Raw genomic sequence first — 22,791 nt, forward strand, 5'->3', positions numbered from 1 at the left:
TCAAATTGTTCTGAAAACCAGGTGCAGAACATTACCCGATAGACTGCTCAAAAATTCTGACATTTTTATAGCAAATTAATATACTTTTATTTTAAAAATAATATTTCTTTTTACTTTTTGCAATGATAGTTGAACCAACTCCACTTGCACTCTGCAGCTATTTCCAGGATACCACAGTTTCACAGAATGGTTAGGGATGAAGGGACCTCTAGTCCCTTACTAGGAGATCATATAGTCCAACCACGCCCTAGTGCAGGGTCACCTGGAGCAGGTGACACAGGAACTTGTCCAGGTGGGTTTGGAATGCCTCCAGAGAGGCAGACTCCACAACCTCCCTGGGCAACCTGTTCCAGTGCTCTGACCTCCTCAATGTAAAGAAATTCTTTGTCATGTTGAGATGAAAATTCTTGTGTTTTAGTTTATGGCCATTGCTCTTTGTCCTGTTGCTGGGCACCACGGCAAAAAGTCAGGTATCATCCTCTTGGCACCCATCTTTGGGATATTCATATGGACTGATGAAACCTACTCTCAGTCTTCTCAAGTCTAAACAGGCCCAGATCCCTCAGTCTCTCCTCATAAGAGATGCTCCAGACCCCTCATCATCTTTGTAGGCATTTGCTACACCCTTGCCAGTAGCAGATTATCCCTCTTGCGCTGAGGAGCCCACAACTGGACACAGCACTCATGATGTGGCCTCACTGAGGGTGAGGAAATGGGCAGGATCACCTCCCTTGATCTGCTGGCAAAGCTCTTCCTGATGCACCCCAGGATATCAACAGCCCTCCTGGATGGAAGGGCTCCCAGCATCACAACTCAGGTATTTGGTTCCTGTCTCAAGGAACATTTGCCAAGTGTTGGTTATGTTAACTCCCCTTTTCGTACACCTGTTTTTGGAATTCATCTCTCTGAAATAAGGCTGACTAGATGCATAAGGTAGTCTGGGTGAGAGTTCAGCAGTATAATGCTGGTAATTCATTGCCTGATATGGACTATAATCAGATTTTCTGTTTTTCTTAGCCACATGACGAGGCTATAATTCAAAGTCATATTCTGACTGATAAAAAGCCCAGACTTTTCACATCTTCTGACATTTCCTGCTGTTACGATTGAGTTTTTAAGATAAATTCTTTCACCTCTTGACAATGTGAATAGTTGGTAGCCTGCTTACATACACCTGACAGTACAGATTGCTTCTATAAGGTTCCCCACTACCATTGTGTTCTGGCTTTATAGCTATACAATTATTTTCAAATTATTTTCCATGTTATAAATTCAAATTACTGTTTCACAGACTCTTTTTGATAGATGATTTATATTTCTTTGGAATCACAGAGCCGTATTCTGCAAATACTCATTTATTAATATGCTGACATCCCACTGAAGTCTACTAAAGAGACATAAAAAATGAGAGAAAGAACCAAAATTTTATGTAAAATGCAGTGTTTTGCTATGATCATTTACATTTAGTTTACCACATAGCAAGAGAAAAAGAGTTGCATATGAAAATAAGGCTGAGAAAAATCACAGTAAAAGCTAAAGCTCACAAGATGTGCCAAGAAGTCTGAGGTCAGTTCAAGTTCTCATCCTCCCCAGCAAAAGACATGATAAATTACAGTCCATATGCTGTAAATATAAATGTTTTCAAATAACTGTTAATACAGGACACATCAGGCATAAACATTGCTGAAATATTCATTATGTGTTTAAATACTTATGCAACTCCAGTAGATTTGCATATTAAATGAACCCTATTCACAATAATAATGCTTAGTACTTATTAGCTGCAGTTTGGTTTTGAAAGTATAATTAATATCCAAAACACTACTGAGAAACAAGCAAAGCATCATAACCCACGCTTAATACCTACTGCATGGTTTTTAATTAATTAGCAAATACTTCCGAAAAATAGTATTGTATCAGTCCAAAGTGCTATTAGGTATGGATGGATTGCTATTTTTAATTTCCACTTTGGAAAAGTTTAAACCACATTGTGATAAAAGCTGTTGGGCTGTTATCCAGCCTTTTGTGTCAATAAATTGTCAATTTATGTCTTCTTTCTGCAGATCAACAATACACTGCTCCTTCAACAGGTTCCACTCAAGAACATTAGCAAGATTAGAGAAGCACTCAAATGACAACTGTCACAGTGAAGGAGGCTGTGGTTTTTTTCCTTTGCCACCCCATTCTGTTTTCCTGAAGGACACCTGTGCAGGCAGCTGTGCACATCAGTTTGTTTTTCAGAAATGGACTTGATCTGTACAGTACTTACTAATTTATACATTTGCTGCATTTTTCACTGCAATGCATGCATCACTCCCTAGGCATCTATTTATTAAGACTAGCACAATGAATATTTAAACGATCAAGACTCTAGAATCAAACCCCTGAGTGCACATTAAATTGCTACTTGACCTGTTTTTCCAAAGTGTTGAGCACTTCCAGGTTCAGTTAATGCCAAAAAGACTTTTCTATTTGAAAAATTAGGTCATCTCTTTAGGACCCTGTCAGTGAACCACACAGTCTACAGAATACAAGGTTATTTGTACTGATCTATTGACTTTTGACAAGAATTGAACAATCTGACTTCTGAGATCATCAAAACTTAAATATTTTGGGTTAAAGTTGAAATTCATCTGCAGTGTCATCACTAGCACCAGTTTTTAGAATTTATACTATCAAATCTTTAATTTTCTACAGGTCATTTGAGAGCTTAGATTTCTCTCTAAGTGAGACCATGGTTCTACAAACTAGGTAATAAGAAGTCATTTTCAAACTGAGGATATATAAACTTCAGCTTTGACAGTTAAAACATGAAAAGAAAGAAAGAGAACACTGAAATTTTTTAAAATTATTGTTCTGTTGCTTTGCACAAGACCACCTACCAACCACCTACCTTCTGTGACTGAAAGAGAGGGAGTGCAGGCTGAATCCTGTTACTATTTGTTTCCAGTACTTCTTTATTCAATTTTTGTTTATGGAAATGAACAAGTCTATTTGATAAGTAGAAGTGTTGCTCAGCATAAGCTAAAGCATCACAAATTAGGTATAGGGAATTAGCTCAGAATTATATAGTTAGTGGCACACGAAATTAATACTCAGGAAGTCTTGGCCAACAGCTTCAGATTATGTCATTTAATAGTCAATATCATGTGAGACCTGAATCCAATGTGCTTTTACTAAGTAATAAATTACACAGTAAAAAAGTACAACAGCGCCCAAGCTTTGTACATAATTTCTGGGACAATATTACAGTATTAGGCTTCAGATAATGAAAAAAAATACCCTCTCAAATATGCTTGAAGTGAACCTGTAACAAAAATAGGATTCTTCAGCACTTTCCTTATACATGGGCTGGTGGATTATCTATATTGATTGTATTCCTTTTACGTTACTTACATGCAAGAACACTTTTTATTACTCAAAAACATATTTCATAAATTCATAGAAATCCTTTAAACTAATTTAATTCAGTGGGCTTTTGACATAAGAGATGATATGCTGCTGACAGCATTGGAGAACAAAGAGAACTTCCCATTTATTGGCAAGTTCCTTTGCTTAAGAGAAGTAAGTTTCTTGTCCTTTTAGGGAAGAATGTTTGCCAAGTTCCACACTTAAGGGTTATTTTAACAAAGTATAAAAAATCACCTATCTCAGTGATTATGATAAGACCCATAGCTCAATTATCAAAACAGAAACAGATAAAAAAGTTGATATTGTAAAATTGTAAACTACTTCTTCATAGTAATTCTAATTCTATTCATGGCCATTTTTCTTAATAACCACTAGTAATTGGATCTAACAGCACTTAAATAAAAAAATTGTAATATGTCTTCTAAGATTGCAATCAATTCTGTCTTGAAAACTACTACCAATGGCACCACAAAGCACAAAGTTAGACCTCTTCTGAGCATTCGTTGGTTCACTTCACTCATCCACAGCAACTCATTTCCTAAGTGCCAGCCTCCCACAGCCAGCCTGTGTGCCAAATGTCAAGCTGCAGTCTCTCTGGCCTGTGCAATACTGTAAGTAATTGAGAGTGTCAATCAGACAACACTGCTAAATTCTGTTGACAGAGCACAATAAAGGCAAGACTGTACTTCATTCATTGACAGTTGCACAGTGTTTGTGGTTGCAGCCGCTTCATTGGGTCACTATATAAAGCAAATTTACTTCTGAATATGCACTTGGGGCTGCTCTGCTGAAGAAGAGGGTGCTGGTTTTACTTAGCCATTTCTGTGACTATAAATGTCCATCTTGAAATATTTATTTTTTAAAAACTTGTTGAAATGCCCTGTCCCCATGCAGTAACTTCCAAAGGACTGCCAGCTGCAATACAGATGGGAGACAAAATTCGACCAGAGAAACAGGATTTTGGCACATAAAGCAATTTGGAAGGGGGAAGTCTGAGCCTTCACGTATTTCTTATCACACTCACCATTTGCCTCAGCAATAAACACACAAGACCTCCATCAGTGATGCAGATCACTGTATTTATTGAGAAGCCTTGGACTATTGGCCCATTTTTCCTTATGGTCTAATGTTCTACGCTTTATTTCACTTTGACTTAAATCAGCATTTCTTTGTGCTTGTCAGCCAGCAGCTGATGGAAGAAAAGCCACAACCATTCAAGAATATCCCACAGCTGCAGTCATGACCTTCCAGGTGGCATCTGGCTCATAGATGCACACCTCAGCCCACAGCACCAGGTTCAGGCTGCTCACCAATGGCACCACATACACAACAGAAACAGCTTTCCTCTGATGCTGCCAGAGGAAAGCCAGTTTTTCAGAAGGCACATCCCTCCTGTTGGGCTATGCACAGGGGGACAGGGACACCTCCTGACCCAAACCCTTCTCACAGCAACCGTGAGAAATCAGGAGAGCTGCGGGGAAAATCGACTGCGCAGGAAACAACTGCACAGACAAAAGTTTTAATTCACCTCTTCCACATCCCAGTAGACTCTTTGGTAATCTGTGGTTAGTGCATCTTCTTCAGACCTAGGCTTCAGTCTCTCTGGACTAATTGTTAATTGTTCCTCTGGCTACTAATTGTAAAAATGAAACACAGACAAATTACAAAGTCCAGCTGTGCCGGTTTTAAAAAGTTTAAAAGTTTAAAAGCTGCACTATACACAATTTCTTTGCTGTTGAACAGTAAGAATTTGGTGATACTTGTAGAGAAATTAAATTATTTATCTAGAATGTATTTGTACATTTCCATGGAACTCATCTAGAAGGTAAAACTGATGGCAATATCAACTATTTCAAAAGAAAGCTGCATCCCTACAGGAACTACAGTTTTATTTATCAAATAACAGTTCACAATGACCTGATACAAATTTTAAAAATAACCCCAAACAACCAACCCTACATTAATTTGCTTGCCAGGTACTAATGGATTTTTTTATACACATCAGTTGGTACTGAACAGCTATTCTGAAGGCAAAGGAGATATATCAATTTATATTAGCTGAGCATATTACCAGTAGACTGATTGCCCTGTCTTTTAGGAAAACAAATCTCAAAGGTGTACTTCCAAATTAGACTCAAATCTAGAAAAATGCACTATGTCTTTTGAAACATATTTGCAAGGCCTATTTCTATCAAAAATATAGACTACAACTGCAGTGAGGTATTAACTCTCTTTCACATAAAACCCAATAAACAAGTAAAAACAAACAAACAAACAAACAAAAACATAACCAAACAACAAAAATCAAACAAAAACCCAAGACCAGCACCACCACAACCAACAAAACAACAACTTACTTTGGTCACTGCTCTAATTCAGATAGCAAATACTACCCAACTCCTGTGGCTAGAGGAATCATAAGAAATCATGACATTTCCATGGCATTTGCCTACATCTTCCCTGGTGCATTTAAGGACTTAATTAGTCTCCAAATATATATGTTGTAAATAAATAGCTACTTTTGTATTTTCAAATATGTTCTTCCATGATTCTCTGTCATGAAGAGACTTGCATTAACTGGTGGGCAAACGCAGGTGCAACGTATTCTAAGGGTGAGAACCAAACCTAAGTTGATAGGGAATATGGAACTGGAGCTCTGGAGTGAGGTCAGGGCTCCTGAAGCCACAGCCAGAGGGAGGGGGATGTCAGAGCCCACCCATGCAAGGAGAAGAGCTGGGAAGGAGCAGCTTCCCAGGCCTGCCCAGGCCACTGCACTCCTGCTGTGCAGGAAGCTGCAGGTCTTACAGATGAACACAACACAGCTGCACCAAAAGAAACACTTCAGCAAGTACAAAGTGGATGCCTGCCTTGTTTGTGCAAGATGTGTATAAATATCCTTAAAATAACAGAACTTTTAATAGTTGCAGAATTTTTCAAACCACCACAACAAAACCAAGAATAAAGTTTCCTATCTTTCCTTTTAATTTGATTTTTTTTTTTTGTTTGAAGTATTCTTTAATCTTTTTGCATTTTATCTATTGACTAGAAGTAACTGTGTTGGAGAAGTCAAGGGGAAAAACCCTCTTCAGTTATTTTGTCATTACTGTAATGAAAACATAAATAGTTTTTTTGCCATTTAAATATTTTCTAACTAATAATACATTTAAGATGGCTGCATTACAAACTCTATGGAACAAGATATTCAGTAAATTTTAGAATCCAAGCACTAAATTATAATTGTCTGGGAGCTGATTTGTTAAATTTTTAGCTGGACTCCCATAAAAAAACTCGTTTTGACATGAAAATAAACAGTTGCTCAAGTGCTTTTCTATACTAGAATGAGAAAAATGGCTGCTGCTGCCATACATAGATGGGATGATGGAATTAACTCAAAAAACCCATGCAAAGCTACCTGGCAGCCTTTAGAGGATTAAGAAGGAAAGATCAAATGCCCTTGTATGTGGCTGTTAGTGGAAAGCAGCAAAAAGCAGGTAAATTCCTGGAAAGGGAAAACAGATAGATACACTATGCCAGGTCTGACTTCCCTGTGCATAAACACACTCAGATTTTCAACTCATACACAGCTCTGCTTGCTTCAGCACCTACATTAGCACAGGGTTTCCCGTGTCACAAGAAGTCCCAAGTCATACTAATGCAACAAAATAATATCAAAATCCCACCTCCCAACCCCTTTAAACAAAACCCTTAAAAAAAAAGCCATAGAGAGTGGTCCAGGTCTTTTAATGGAGCACATGCCTTGTGTCAATAATGGAAGTAAAAAATGTGTCTAGGCATAGAGAAATCAGAGGGAACCACTCCTTCTGGGCTTCAGGGCATGTTTGCTACATTGACACCGATGACAGGATTCATGAAACAGTAACATCAAGCAGCAGGTGTAGGACAAAATATAGACGCTACTTTTTCACATTATAGCAGCATCCACATTGTGACAGGAGCTTCCCTAACCTCCAAAGATAGGAAAGTTCCTGACTTAAATAGCCTGTGATACATCAGGTACCTTGCTGCTGTCCTTCTCTCTAAGTGGAAGACATTCTGAAACAGTGATGATGGGCAAAGGTCTGAAAGCTTTGAGAAAGACTGAACAACACTCCCTTGCTGGAGTGTTTTTATAACCCAGAAAAACTATCAACACTAAAACAAGTAAAATAAAAAAAAAGAAAAGGTTAAAAATTATCTACACTAATAAATGAAAACAACTACAGTCAATGAAAGTATTTTAGTTGTACTTAAAAAAATTCAAAATACCAAATGAAAACCGAACAGGAGCCTTGATGCTATAGTTTGAGATAGAAAAATACAAATACAATCTCTAAAACTACTTTCTGTTCACTGGGGAAGCAGGGTGTGGGGGAGAGAAATTGACTGCCTACTGGTTTCAACTACTTAAATAAAAAGTAATTTTATAAGGTGGAGAGGAGAGAGTAGTTTGATGCTATTGCTAGTCAAAATATCTCGATTTAATAAGGAGAGTCACCTTCAATCCAAACACTACAGTGTGGGCCAGGGCCAGAACAGATCCAATCACCAGCTGACCTTGCATTTATTGTTATCAATAAAGTCACTTGCACACCTGTACTGGCAGACGAAGAAGCAACCAAGTTTCTTTACAGCTCAGATCTTTCCCCCCACATTGCTCTTGGCATGAGCATGACTTAAGCTTTTCAAAGGAAGAGGAAATCCCTCTAACCCTCTGGAATTTAGGAGATCAGCCAGTGGTCATAGAGATGGTTCAGGGCACCCAGGTCTCCACTGTCTTCTGAGCATTGCCTAGTTATAACTCCTTTGTGTAAGTATGTCCTCAGACTCTCACCTTAAAGAAGACACACAAGAAAATAAAACATCTTTCATAACTTACTCTGGGACTAATTAAACTAGTCCACAGTAATCCTGCTCAGAGCTGTAATGAAGAAATGAAATGAGAAAGGAGCTCTCAGTGTGTGGAAGTGAAATCATGGTGCAGCAGGTCTCTCACTGGACAGTTTGGTGCTCAAATAACTGAGCTCTTATCCGCCTGAAAAATGACCAACGGATCTTACTCCTAATAATGTCTCTTTGTAGTAATTACCTGCCCTTTGTATCATCAATCATAACAGAAACAGGTGTTGAAAATGTAAACCACACAGAAAAAAAAGACACAAGGAGCTCTGTGGAGAACACTTGGGTTGACTTCCTGCACAGAAATAGAGTCACATGGACATCTGTCTAATCTATTCTTAAAATCCTTCAGCAGGAGATTACATCTCCATTAAATCTCAAGGCAGCCTTTTCAGTGTAAAAGCCTAACACAAAGATATATATAGTACCACAGGTCTGATAAAATAAATCTATCTGGAGTCACTTTATCTTTTCTAATCAGTATCTAGAGACATTACACTTCTGGCACCAACCACAACTGCACTTAAATCATGCCTGTGGAAAAACTAGAGAAAATTTTTCTACCTAAGGCAAGACAAAAATCATCACGAATATTCCCTAATGCACTTCTGAAAGGAGCAACACACACAAGATAATAGAAATAAGTCTGATTTTCAACTGAAAATTTTGAAGAAATATACTGGAAGAATACATATTATATTGATGTTCCATGTTGGCAAAGCTCTGGCAAAGGCAAGCAGAACATGGAAACTGGTAGGCTGCAATGTCAGTATTCTTAATAAAGGTTCAAAAACTTTTTCTTTGGCATCTATTTATTGGCATTTATCCTTTGGTTTTGAATCACAATAAAGCACAAATTCACAAGTCACTATCAAATCACTGGACATATACATTTGACTATTGGCAGTAAGAGAATAGCCCAGATGGGCATTCAGAATCAAAGGGTAAGTACTATGTGAAGCGTTAAAGAAAGATTTGGCAGAACACATCCAAGAATGTCTCTGTTACACTAGTGTTCTCTCAAAGGAAAAAACTTGAAATAATTTTGCAAAGCAGTTTTAGAGCCTTCTGATGTGTATTTTGCTTCCCAACACTGATTCTCTCTACTACATGTCTCAACTTTGGAATAAGGCAAATGGTCACGATCAATATTTTAAAATGAAAGCTGAGATTTTCATGTCTGACACTAATATAGACAAAATACCAAATATACTTATATGTACTTCAAGTCATAAGCTATTTCAAGTGTACTCCTAAAGAAACTACATTAGATAGGATTTTTTTTTTTTTTTTTTTTGGTCTCAGAAGTGATTTTTAAATTCCACAGGACATAACATCAAATACATGTGGTGCATATATAATATCAAATATATCTCAGAGCAGCCTCTGGATCTGATGTTTCAAAACCAGTACCCTAAATGTACAACAGACATTAATAAGCAACTGCCCTAGTAATGAAAAAGCCTGGTCACAATTCCATCTTCTCTAACTTTTCATGATATTTGTATATGGAATCATGGATTATAATATTTCCTTATTTACCTTAGGAATTTAAGCAAGATCTCTTTCCTTCACCATGAAGGGAACTGAAAGACTCCTGCCTTGTCAGCACTCCTGCCCAAAGAGCTCCACAGCTAAGTATTCCTTCAATGTCCATCCTTGTCCTCATTCCTTTCCTCTCTCTCCACAAAATACACCTACACAACAGGTAGGTTCTCAGAAGTTACACAAATCTTTATTTTAAATGTGCTAAATTGTAAATTTATTTTGTCATATTTGCATTATCAGTGCCATTGATTTTCCTGTGAGGCCTACAGCATTTTCTACCTCTGTTCCATGTTTATATAGCACAATGAAAATGCACACTGCTTCTCAAGGCTCCTAGCTATTTACAAAATACTATTTAGTAAAAAGACAAGCTTTTTTTTTTGTTCGTAGTGTTTTTTGTCATGAACAAAACCTTTTCCTTTTAAACCTATTAGCTTGCCTCTAATTGACAGAATAGATAAGTTGAATAAAGCTTTCCTGATGTAAACAGACATGTAAAACATGCTACGTGATACAACAAAATCTTGGAAATCAATTTACTTAGCACAGCATAGTCTTTTATTTAAAAAATTGCTTCACAGCAAAAATTAAAAAAAGAAACATCCCTCCTTCTTAAGTTTTGAGATAAGAAATTATTTCCCCTGTTACAATGTGAGAACAATAATATTCTTGCAAGCTTCATGTATTTCCATTTTGTTCTTTTCTCAACAGTGGCAAAAAAGTGAATTCGAGAGAAAAAATCCCAACAAAAAAATTCTGCAAATTTCCTTACTGGGAGAAAAAAAAAAAATTAAAAGTTTTTTTTCTTTTTTTCTTATCTCTTTGCCTGGAAAAACTCCTGTCACCTTCACTTTGATAAATGCCTGTGTAGCGTAGTTCAAAATTGTGTCTCACAACCTCTACCCTGCAGCAGCTGGGACTTCTCCTAGCTTAAAATATTAACTCAATTTTATTTCCATTTTTTTTTCCCCCCGGACTGAGAGATACTTGGTTTTGTTTTCTTAGGATGAAAAAAGGAATCCCTGGAAAAATACATTTTTCTATGAAATATTTGAAGTGGAGGACACAGGTGGGAAGTTTCAGTCTGAAAATCAGCAAGCTAAATGTTTTTATCTCTGACCACTCTGTCTGATACAACATAGCCAAGATTTACTAATGTAGCATAAAGGAGGAGAATTTATCTCAGCCTTACTTGCCTTAAATATAATCTTCATGAACTCTACTACATTGAAAGAAAATCCATGCACTCATAAGCCTCTGCCAGAGACAGTATTTATATGAGAAGAATCAGCAGAGGCTGGCAGCAAGAGGGGTGGTAATAAACCTCTTCACTCAGAAGATACACTGACGCCAGTTCGAAAGCAGCCAGTCCCTAAGCCTGTAAGTCCACAATGTATATGCTACAGTTTATGTAGATGTTTTCCACTGCCACAACAGCTATAATGTATGCAACATGGTCATTGATTAAAAACAATGAGCACTTTGGGGCCCTCACAAAAATGCAAGCCCAGATAAAAATCATAGTCACTTCTCAGTGTTAAGGAAAATGAATAATGAAATATAATGGCAAGTAATGTAAGCAAAAAACAGATTGAAAGAAGTACGCCCTGCCAAAATAAACAAGAAGCATAGAATTGTGCAACTCTTAATTCCCATTTCTATTCAGAGCTTAACTGGAATGTATTGGAGGCAAAGTACACAAATGAATGGCAAAAATTCAGAAAGCCCAGCCATATTTTCCTTCATTTCAGAGGCAGGGTTGTCTCAGTTCTCAGTCTATAATGACACAATTATCCAGCCCTGCTTCTTCAAACTCACCTTTACTAAAACAAGTTGTACAGGAGACCAATGCTCACTTCATGTGAGCAGATGCACAGTGTCACATGTCACAAAGCTTGCATACAGAAACATACACCAGCACATGTTGAATCAGCAGCAGCTCCCCTTAAAATTACTTTCCTTAAATGACTGGGACTGCATTTAGGCTTCTAAACTACCCTTACATCCTATTCATTACAACTACACAAATAACCCAAGAACCAGATTTGACAGTAAAGTTAAAAATTAATTTCTCTCCCGCAAAACATCACATTATCAAAGAATCATCAAGGTTTGAAGAGATATTTAAGAACATCCAGTCCAGCTGTAAACCCAGGGTCAGCATAACCACCACTAAACCACATACAACCCCAAATGCTCTCCTCATTTATTCTTGCTCTCTACAAATCCTCCAGCCCCACTGCAAAGCTGAGAAGACAACATCCTGTTAGGAACTAGAAAGAACACAAGAATTCATTTTCTCTTCTTGAATAAAGAGAAAACCCAAATGTGATCCCTGAGTCTCAAATCCTATTCAAGCTCCTTCACCAACAGGTTCCCATTATACCTTCAAAACCCAGGCAGATGCTCTAGGAGCTTAATTATGGTTGAAGCTCTAATTCCCCATTTGCTTAACTCCTAGTCATTCCTATCCCTGCTTCCAAACACAGGGTCAGTGAAGTGGGACAAGACTGTTAAGAGAGTCATTATAAACATGAGACATTTAGGAAACTGATCCAATCAAACCTCATTCAACAACCTCTCAGCTCAAGAGATACCTGGAGCCAATGAACAGAAGAAAATGAGCTCCTCTGCTGCTCTGATCCCAGTTTTACTCTGCAGAAGCCATCTAACTTGAGTTAGCGTTTGCTTGTGAAAGCCTTCTGCAAAAGGTTTATTTTTCTCACTATCTGTGTGCAAAGACATACACAAAATCAGATGTCACCAAAAAGTAAGCACACCTAAGGCGAGTTGCATCACCATTTTTTTCTCCTATTTTAAAGAGAAGATTGACTTCCCTGAAATGAGAAAAGACACACTAAATTGTAAACATGAACTGCAAAGAAGCATTAGCAGAATGGTACTGTTGTGCCATTCAGAATGTCAGCAACTTGAAAATCCTTTACAGAGTAATTGCATTGGTCAAGAAACTGCGTAATGCTTTGCCTGGAAATGACATCCTTTTGCAACTTAACACACTAACCAACACAAGATAAATGATTCTTGGTTTAGTTTCTGGTGGCAAATGGGGGAATGACATGGGAGTACAAAAGGAGTTGATTACAGAATTTGGAAAAGGCAGAAAAGATAGACAACAACAAACAAATGTGAAACATCTCATCATATATGCAGAAAAGCAAGACAACAAGAAACAAATGTGAAGCATCTCTTCATATATCACATATCATATTAGTACCTCTTAATCATCTTGAATTCATTTGAATTACCTGCTTTACTTCAATTGTAGCATATTTTAAATGACATGCTGGTTAAAGAAATTCCTGTAGGTGGTGATCCCTCCTCTGTGACTCAGTAACAGCATGTCTGTAGTTGTAAAGATAAGGTTGAGGCATTTGTACTCTGGTTTAACCTCCATCCAAGCATGTTTGGCACAAACACTTGTTAGCCATGAACAAAGAAGTTTTGCTTTTCACCATACCTATGCCAGCAAGTGTAATTATTCAAATCCCTACAGGAAGCAAATGCCCAGCAGGCACATGCATGTTCTAATGTAATTCTCTAGCAAGTTTTGACAAGCAGCCAAAGAACCACAAAGAAGTCCAACTCTATACACAGCTTTCTAATATTTCTAATACATAAATAGTTCCACTTGCCTCTACTCATTAATGTTTTCATATGGCATTCTCTGAAGTAGAAGAGAGTTGTAGAGTACATCTTTCATTTTGCTGGATCTCTCCAGAACTACAGAGCTCCTCTAGCTCTATCAGACAAAACTAGTTCTACATCTCATAGTCCTAACAGTTTGTTTTTAACTTGAGTCTGGTTTTAACTTGATGGCTGTGATGGAATTTAATTTTATTTGCATTCTTGCTTGCCCAAAGTGCCCAAGACAGCTTCATATAGATAAAACTTGAAATTCCCAGATTGCACATGATGTTCAAACTGTGACGATTAGCTGGATGGCTGCCTGTAAACTCTTCATCATAAATTTTCATTCCACACATTTAAAAGTGATAGGAACATGAAGTGGACTTCAGAATGTCTCTGCAAAGGGCCTAGACTAATCTGTAACAATGTCAGAACATGGTAGATTCTTATTCTCCAACCAAAGTACCAGCACAGATGTAGCATGATGGATTGACTGATTATTATATATACCCACTTCAAAATATTATTTATTTCTGCTGTCAAAACTGGTGCCAAGCTTTGAAACAGGATGGACAGTTAAATACTAAATGTATCTTAATTCTAGCTATTACCTTCACTTCCCTCAATTGATGGTATTACAACATTTTAAAACTCAATTGTACCGGCTATTCCTTTGTGATGTATACCTTAAAACACAGAAAATCTTGTGATCTGGTCATTCAAAGCAAGAATGCAGATTTGAAATTATTTGCCTCCTAATAATTTCATTGGTACATCCAAACTGGAGAGCAGAACTGAATAGCCAGTTTATTTCTCATTCAAACTGAGCCACGAGATACATGAAATGATGGAGCCAGCAGTAAAGATGAAACAGTAGCCTGGAGTTCCTGACTTTTTCAAATGCCTTTCATTTTTAAATGTTTAACAAAAATTTATATTCTTGCTTAGTTTCTATGCTTACAATTGCACTTTTCAGACTCAATATATCTAAAACTAATTTCATGTTTCATATTTACCCATGTGTATACATGCTGTGAAAATAAAAATAGCTCTTGTGTGTAATTCAAACCTGAAAGACACCCCAAATACTTGGCCTTTCATGGCAGTCCCTGCAGGAAACAGCAAGCAGAACACGAAAGCAATACTCACTCTCTAAAGCTCAAAGTTTCTGAACATGGCTCAATGTCCAGATGGAGACTGGTGACAAGTGGTGTTCCTCAGTGGTCCATTTTGGTGCCACCACAGCGTGGTATCTCCATCAGTGACACAGACAGAGACACTGAGTACCTCCTCAGAAAATCTATCAACAACAGCAAACTGAGTGGTATGGTTGCCAGACCTGGGGGATGGGACACATCCAGAGGGACCTGGACAAGTTTGAGAACTGGGCCCAAGGAAACCTCGTGAGGTCCCACACCTGGACCCGGACAGTTCCCGGCATCCACAAAGGCTAGAGCTGAACGGATTCAGAGCAGCCCTGCCCAGAAGGAGCTGGGGGTGCTGGTGGATGAGAGGCTGGACATGAGCCAGCAATGTGCCCCTGCAGCCCAGAAAATCAAACACGTCCTGCATTGCATCCAAAGCAGCGTGGCCAACAGGGTGAGGGAGGGGATTCTGCCCCTCTGCTCCACTCTGGTGAGACCCACCTGGAGTGCTGCACACAGTTTTGTGGTACTCAGCACAGGAAGGATATGGACCTATTAGAGCAGGTCTAGAGGAGGGCCACAAAAATCATCAGAGGGCTGGAGCATCTCTCCTACAAAGACAGGCTGACAGATTTGGGGTTGTTCAGCTCGCAGAAAGAAGACTGGAGAAATCTTAGCACAGCCTTTTAGTAATGAAAGGGGGATTAAAAGAAAGACAAGAACAGTCTTTTTAGTAGGGTTTATTGCAACAGGAAAAGGGGTAATGGTTTTAGTAAAAAAGAGGATAGATTTAGAGTAGGTGTAAAAAAGATATTTTACAGTGAAGGTGACACTGTAACAGGTTGCCCAGATAGGTGGTAGATACCCAACTTCTGAAAACATTCAAGGCCAGGTTGGATGGGACTCTGAGCAACCTCATTTAGTTGAAGATGTCCCTGCTTATTGCAGTGGGTTGGACTAGATGACCTTTAAGGTCCCTTCCAAACTAAGCTATTCTATCAATGTATATACTTGATTGTCTTGGATGATATACACACATCCATCCACATATGTGGGACCTCCATATGTGTATTTTCATCTCCCTCAGGAACAGCCATTGGCAGTTCAGACTGTCAGAAAGTATTGGAATGCCCTTAATGTTCCAGTTCCTCCTATGAATATCCTATTAAATTGTCTTCCTGTTGATCAAACTGTTTTTTTAGAGACCAGGGAAGCTGGTGAGGCTTGAAGAAATGTATTAAATACATCTCACTACAAACTGATGCCTTCCTGTATGCATGAAGTTGGACTTTGTTGGTTTTGGCAGGAGTTTTCTGCGGATCCTAAAAAGCTGATGAATACAAAAGCCTGTCTCTTTCACATTTGTTCTTTTCTATGTCATTATTTTCACATGCTGGACAACTTTTTTTCTGCTTAACTTAGACTCATTAAAAAATTGCTCCTGTGGCATCACTGTGTATATGCTACTACACAGTCACTCTGATCAAAGGTGAGAATTCAGCGATCCCTTGTTATTCCTTATGTAAGTATACAACTGCAAAGAAACAACAGGAGAGCCAGACTTGCAGATGACTGCACAACAGCTATCTCTGCTATGTTTGATCCACAGCCTACAGGAAACAACAGAAACTTTCTCATTAGTGAGGTTTAGATCTCTTCCATGGTAACCTAAGTACGGGTCTACCACATGCACGTATCCTGCATCAGGGTTCTGATAGCTGAGCTTCTCCTTTTCATTTCATCTCCTGTTTCCTAGGAGTTTGATGTTTTATGCTGAAAATTAACTTCTTTTCTAGGAATTAAGCACCATTTTCTTTAGGAAAACTTGGGTAAGACTCATATTATTTGACATAAATATCTTCACTGTCTATGTGAATTAGTGACATTTGGCTTCCTTCACAGACAATGTTATACAGAGTGAAAAAAAGCACTTCTATGGTAAGATCTACCTGACCTACATAGTAATTTAATTCTGGATATCCGGAAAAGTAAGAAAAGCATTTTTCTCCCAATTGAGTATTAAGACATCCTGGCATGAATGGGTCTGATTTAGATTATCTACCCTGTAGACATCTGCCCTTGAACAGACAATCCCACTCCCAGGTGGCCCAAATTGGACACAGAAGACAAACAACTTTATTCATCGTTTTTACATAATGACTGTGGTTAAGCAAAACTGAAATAGAAGGCAGTATCTGTGGAATAAGAAAAACCCAGTGTTTGCTGCTGTGATATGAAATCAGTGGCTTAACAATCTAAACAGAGACAGCTTATCAAGCCCTTACCTTTGGGGATAGTAATCTGACAGCCCAGGTCACAGTCCTGCTGCAACTGATAAAAAGCCACTTCCTGCAGCCGAGCACGCTCCAGCTCCGAGAGGCTTTGAACGGGAACTGACTTCAGCCGAACACTGCGCCCTGACATGCTGTTCCAAGTGAAATCACCCTGCAGGAAATCAAATGGAAAAATATGAAGCATCATATGGTATGCACACTTTAATAAACAGAACCATCTCTTCTACTGCTAGAAAAAACAACACAGGTTCTTCTCACCAAAAGGCCATCTTCTTGGACATCTCTAACCTTTCAAATATCTTTATTTTCCCTACAGCAGCATTCCGTAAAAGGAATACAGACATGCAAAACAAGAAGTCAATTCTGTCTGAAGCCATTTAATCAAGTATTGTTGCAAAAACACTAGGATTCCAGTAACAAAAAGCACAAAGCAGGGAAGGGGGGGGGGGGGGGGGAAGGCACCCTTGTCTGCTTTTCCCAGTTTTTTTTCTTTGTCCAGTATTTGATGTTACTTAATTCTCTTCCTGCACCATTGGTCAGAGCAGCAGACCTCCAAGGTCTCCCACATATTGCTAATCCAACTCCAGCAGACTTGGAGAGTGCACTGGCAGAGCCCCTTTTCCAACACCACCACTGGCAGAGCCCCTTTTCTCATCTCCTCCTTATGACTGAGTTTAGAATGTGATTGACTAAAGGACAAGATATTCCATGTTTTTGAACAGCTGCAATAACAACCTATTTGTTAACATTTATAGAGGAAGACAGCATGAGATATGCTACATCTCTGTAGGTACCAATTATGCTTGGAGAGCAATCTGAAAGCTTTAGCTGTTGCATATTCCACCTGTGAGAACCTACACAAAAAACTATTCTCCTAGTATTCAGCTTGGTCCAGAGAAGCAATCATCACTCAAAGAGAAAAGTGAGCACAAAGACAAGCTTAAAGCCTGACAATTAACTTAAAGTAAGACTTCCAGAATTCATCTCAAAGAGTACAGATCAGTACAGGGAGAGAAAGAATTTGTTTTTCATTCTAACCATGTTAAAAAATAAACATCAATCTTGTCAGTAAGTACAATCTGATGCAGCTGTTGATAATGAAAAAACTGATGCACATCAGCTGGGCAGTAAAAAACCCACCAATCTGTCTTTTATCACAGCACAGGAGACTTACAATTAATAAACTTCACTCTCATTTTCAGTTTAAATTTCAACATCCGTACCTTTACTGCATGCTATTTTTTTTCCACTGTAGACTTATGATTCATCTGTTCTGCACATCCATCTGCAGTCAAAGGATGTCCACTGACTTTAAAAATTATTGGCTGAAACTCCTTAATATAGAAACCAGTAAAATTTTACTTTACTTAGCAGTTACGTATCCTTTGCATGTAAACATCTTTGTGCACATTTCCATATACTTTGCCCATATATGTGCATGTATATTTATATACACACATACAACCTGTACATACATTTGTATTTAAACATATATGCACACCTATGATTGTGTGAGTGTATTCATATAGAGGTATGAGATAAAACAAATGTGCAGCACCATTTAGCAATACAGATTAATGGAACTACAGAGTCAAATTACAAAACAAAAGAATACAACACTCTTTTGTTGTGATTCATGAAATATGTTTGAGTTCAGCAAAGGATTTTTTCTTCTTTTTTGCCAGAGTAGTTTTTGTAAGTCATTAGGCAATCACATTATTACCTAAGATTACTAATAAGATTACCTTAATGTCAACAACTGGACTTCAATATCTTAATGCATTTTCTATGATCAATGTCTTTATAGTGTTTATATGCACATGGGCCACATATGCAAAACTTCTGTGCTGTCCCAGTAGTTGACCACTGTAATTTGTTACTTCATTTTTTTGCCTCTTCAGCTGTTCTTGCTCTTCTGGTGCCTTACTGTTGACTAACCAGATTTAGTAACCTCAGACTAAAGGTTTGCACAGTGTTACAAGTCAAGCTTTGTAGCTCAACTCAAGCAAAACCAAACCAGCAGGAGTCACATAAATCTTATTTGAAAAACTGCAAGTAAACATTTACATTTTTTTTAAAGCTGTTGTCATTTATAGATAAAAGTGATCAAGAACAGCATCCAAAACCAGACAATGTGTACAACAAAACTAATTCCTTTCCAACCCTGATAATGCAAAAAAAACTTTACAAGCACAGAAGTATGCCATTCAGTCCTCATGAACATATAACATATGTATTCTACAGTCAAGATGGTACAGATAGAGAAATATAGGTTTTTATGGTGGAGTTTAGGGGCATTTTATCTTAGTTATTTCTCCATCATGAGCATTTTCATGAACAAAAATATCACTGATATATCTACCATAAATATTTTAAATCCTAACCCTTAATATTAAAACAGGAATGGGAAGCAAAAATTACACCCCTAAGAAAATGTTTTGGTAAGAGAATACATGTCCTGTTTCCCGCAGACCACAAAAACCAAGTGCAGCATGGCACTTTTAAGAATTACCACAAATTAGGCAAAAGTTTCTTAACTGAATTCTGCATGAATACACAAATTATTCCTCTTTTTCAAGAATGAAATAGAATTATGAAAAATAATTTATAAATTATAATGAAATGAAAAACCAATTACAATACAATTACAATAAATGAATAAAGGTTTTTATTCTGCCAGTTTGCCAAGGCCCCAATAAGTTCCTCATGCTCACTATTTAGCTAAAAACAGTCATTTTTAACATTTGCACCTTGCAATGCCACCACAGCGTGCAAATCATTTTGCCCAATTGCTGTGCACTAAAGAAGACATTCCTTTTACACGCTTGATGGGTTTGATAAAAAATCTCTGCTAGGTCACATTAACATAGGTTTTTATTATGCTAATGGAACACATGACTAATAAACTAAAATATTTTTGGAAAATTATGTGGTAGATAGGGCCAATGAAATCTCCTAATCTTTAAAGGCTCCAAATATGTTTCCTTGAAAAATTCTGTTTCATTTTGCAAATATATTTCACTTATATATCACTGTCTTCTATGAGTCAAAACACAGTATTTGAGAATTTAATCTATTCAAATACTCCTATGCTTTACAAAACACAAGGTAAATTAAAGGCCTCATGATCCTCCCAAAGCACTGCACAGTTATACAAACAGCCTGTAAATTATTGCAAAATCATCCAGGCTTGGGAGCAGTCCAGAAACGTCAAGCTCCCTTGAAGAATGGGTGCTGGTGTAATTACATCTGCCTAAAGCTATTCAGCACTCTGTGGGGTAACCAAAGGAGGACAGGGCAGCACAGATATGAAGAATATTTTCTGTTTCTCTCTCCATATGAGAGGCAACACTTAACCAGCCTAATTCAACATCAGCCTGACCTAGCTGTTAGCTTAAAAGGAGCAGAAGATCTTTAAGCAACAAGTCGGAATGACGTTTCTATTTGAAATTCACGCCCATATGCATTCAGACGTAGTACACAGGTTGCTCTCTGTTATTCAAGGACTGAATATGCTCTGCAAATGACTCTATCACCAAGAAGAAAAAGGCAACACACAAACAGAAGAGTGTAAACAGAAATACTGTTCTGAGATAAAGTGATCACCCTGACAGGACATCAACTGCTAACTGCACAGCTGCCTTTATCAAAGAATTTTATGAAACCATAGTCTAGACTAAAAGCTTTCTCTGTTTTTCCCCACCAACCAGTCACTTATTTTTCCTCTCAGGTCCACAACTTCAGTTACATTTTCTCTCTGGCATGCCCATTAATATCTAACATCTTTCCTCCACTCAACTGATCAGTTCACTTACCAGGTACCTTAAATATTAGAGCAGATGACTCAGCAAAGAAGATTACTGGAAAACTGCACCTTTTTTCTCTGAAAAATCTGAATCTGTCCATCTTCCCTGTACTTCTTGTCCACAGTCATAAGCACAATCATAAGCACATTTTTAATAAGATGCAGACTGCAGCTTTTCTGATATTCTTTCAAGCATTTTTTCTAATAGGTTGGTGTTTGGTAACTCCAAAGTAAACGTTGAGTGGTACATCCTGACTTAAGTAACACCATGCACTTAAATTAATTTTAAGTGTGTCTGTGGGAATCCAGGACATCCCTCTGGCTAACCTGGCTGTCTCAAGACCCTGGCAGGGGGCTCAGAGACATTGGCACAAAGTCAAAAACATCCGTGGCTTTGATTTTAGCCCATGAAAAAGGCTGCCAACTTTGTATAAGGAATTACAAGCCAAACGGGTTTTAGTAGTATGGTCGTTGAATTAACACAGGGTGAAAAAGAAATTTAGGGTTTTAAAATAAGGGGTTCAAGGGAACAAGATGGAGGGATTTGGGCATTCCTGACCTTCTTCTTCCTCTTCTTGCCCTCCATGTCTTGCTGTGATGGTGGGCTTTTTCTGTTGGTTTAAGGTAGAGAAATACTGTCCAACATAAATGATAGGTATTGGCATGTTATTGTAAACATAGTACACGTAGTTTTGAGTATAAAATGGTAACACCACCCAAGGGGGTTGGAATCTGTCACAGACTGACCTGCTAAGCAGACCGCAGCTCCTTGAGAAAGCATGCTACAGATAAGAGAAAATAAACAACCTTGAGAAGCCAACCCTACGCATTCAAGACTTCTTTGGCTGTGTGGGCTGGGAGAAAAAGACATTTTACATCTTGGGGTCACCTTGACCTCCAGAACCCTCAGACATGTCTAAGCTATTCTTGTGTGCCTCTTTCTCCTGAGCCTCTAACAGAAAATCTTGCAGATGTCTTTTAGAAAAGCCTCATTCTTCTTTTTACAGAAACTGGCTGACAACTGCATTGAATGCTGAATGTAGATGCAGATCTATAGGCAGTGATCAATCTTAATTTCTGTGGAGTTTCAAGCCTTAGTGAGTTATGTAGATGGGAAATAAGGCTGGGAAATAAGAACCCTCACACATCACAGTTTTATAAAAAATAATTTAATGCAAGATGGAGTGTGTAATTTTTGTCTCATACCTTATTGCTATTGTTAATGACTTTGGTCTGTATTCATTTAGGTGAACACCATTATCAGATTAGCTATCTACTTTTCATTAGTCTTTTGCTCAAATCCATTTGAAACCACTAAGATCAAAACCAATTATGCCTACTTTTTTCTATCCTAGCAACTTTTAGCTATGTGATTGTATTTAGATGGGCGTCCACTATCAAAGAACTCAGTGGTTTTGCACAAAAAGATTGTATTGCAAATATTTGGCAAATATAGTATTAGAGTGTCTTACTTCTGTTTAATTACTTCTTTAAGCTTTCTGAAACCATCTATCACTGCCACTTTGCAACCTTTTGCTTCCCTTGGTCATTTATTTCAACTCTCTCTACAATTATTTCCAGACTCCTCAGGCATAAACTCTCACAATTTGGCTGTTGGTACAGGTAATCCCTCTTCATTTCCCTGGTGTTGCCGTTAGTAAGAACCAAAACCAGTTCTGAAGTAAAAGTCAGCTGCTTCAGTACAGCTACATACTCTGTGCTATTGAATCAACATACAGAATACTGCTCCTGGACAGGATGAGAATGAAGGAGAATGGGGAAAACTAATTTAAGTAGCCCTTTAAGCATTACATGCAGTTAAGAACTGCATGGAAACTCCTTTACTAGTGCCATCCTAGATAACCACCTAAAAATTAATGAAGAGTTAAAAAGCAGTAGATGGTTCAAGTGTGCTATAACCTGACTCTCTCTGCCACCCTCGTTTCAGATGCTCTTCCATAGCATCCACAGCTCAGTGCGTTACAGGCAGCACACTGATTTCCAGCAGGCATTGCAAACTACTGCAACCTAGGATGCTCTCAGA

At 38.0% G+C, this 22,791-nt stretch overlaps 1 protein-coding gene across 1 annotated transcript in view; it reads right to left on the reverse strand.

Moving 5' to 3' along the window:
* The window catches only part of ARHGAP6 (Rho GTPase activating protein 6), a 157,423-nt gene that overhangs the window by 41,150 nt on the left and 93,482 nt on the right, over positions 1-22,791 (reverse strand). Inside the window, exon 2 of the mRNA XM_077781592.1 lies at positions 16,934-17,093. Coding sequence (XP_077637718.1) covers positions 16,934-17,093 — 160 coding nt within the window. The remainder of the gene's footprint in view (positions 1-16,933; positions 17,094-22,791) is intronic.

This window comes from Lonchura striata, chromosome 2, assembly GCF_046129695.1.
Source record: "Lonchura striata isolate bLonStr1 chromosome 2, bLonStr1.mat, whole genome shotgun sequence".
In the NCBI taxonomy this organism is placed as follows: Eukaryota; Metazoa; Chordata; class Aves; order Passeriformes; family Estrildidae; genus Lonchura; species Lonchura striata.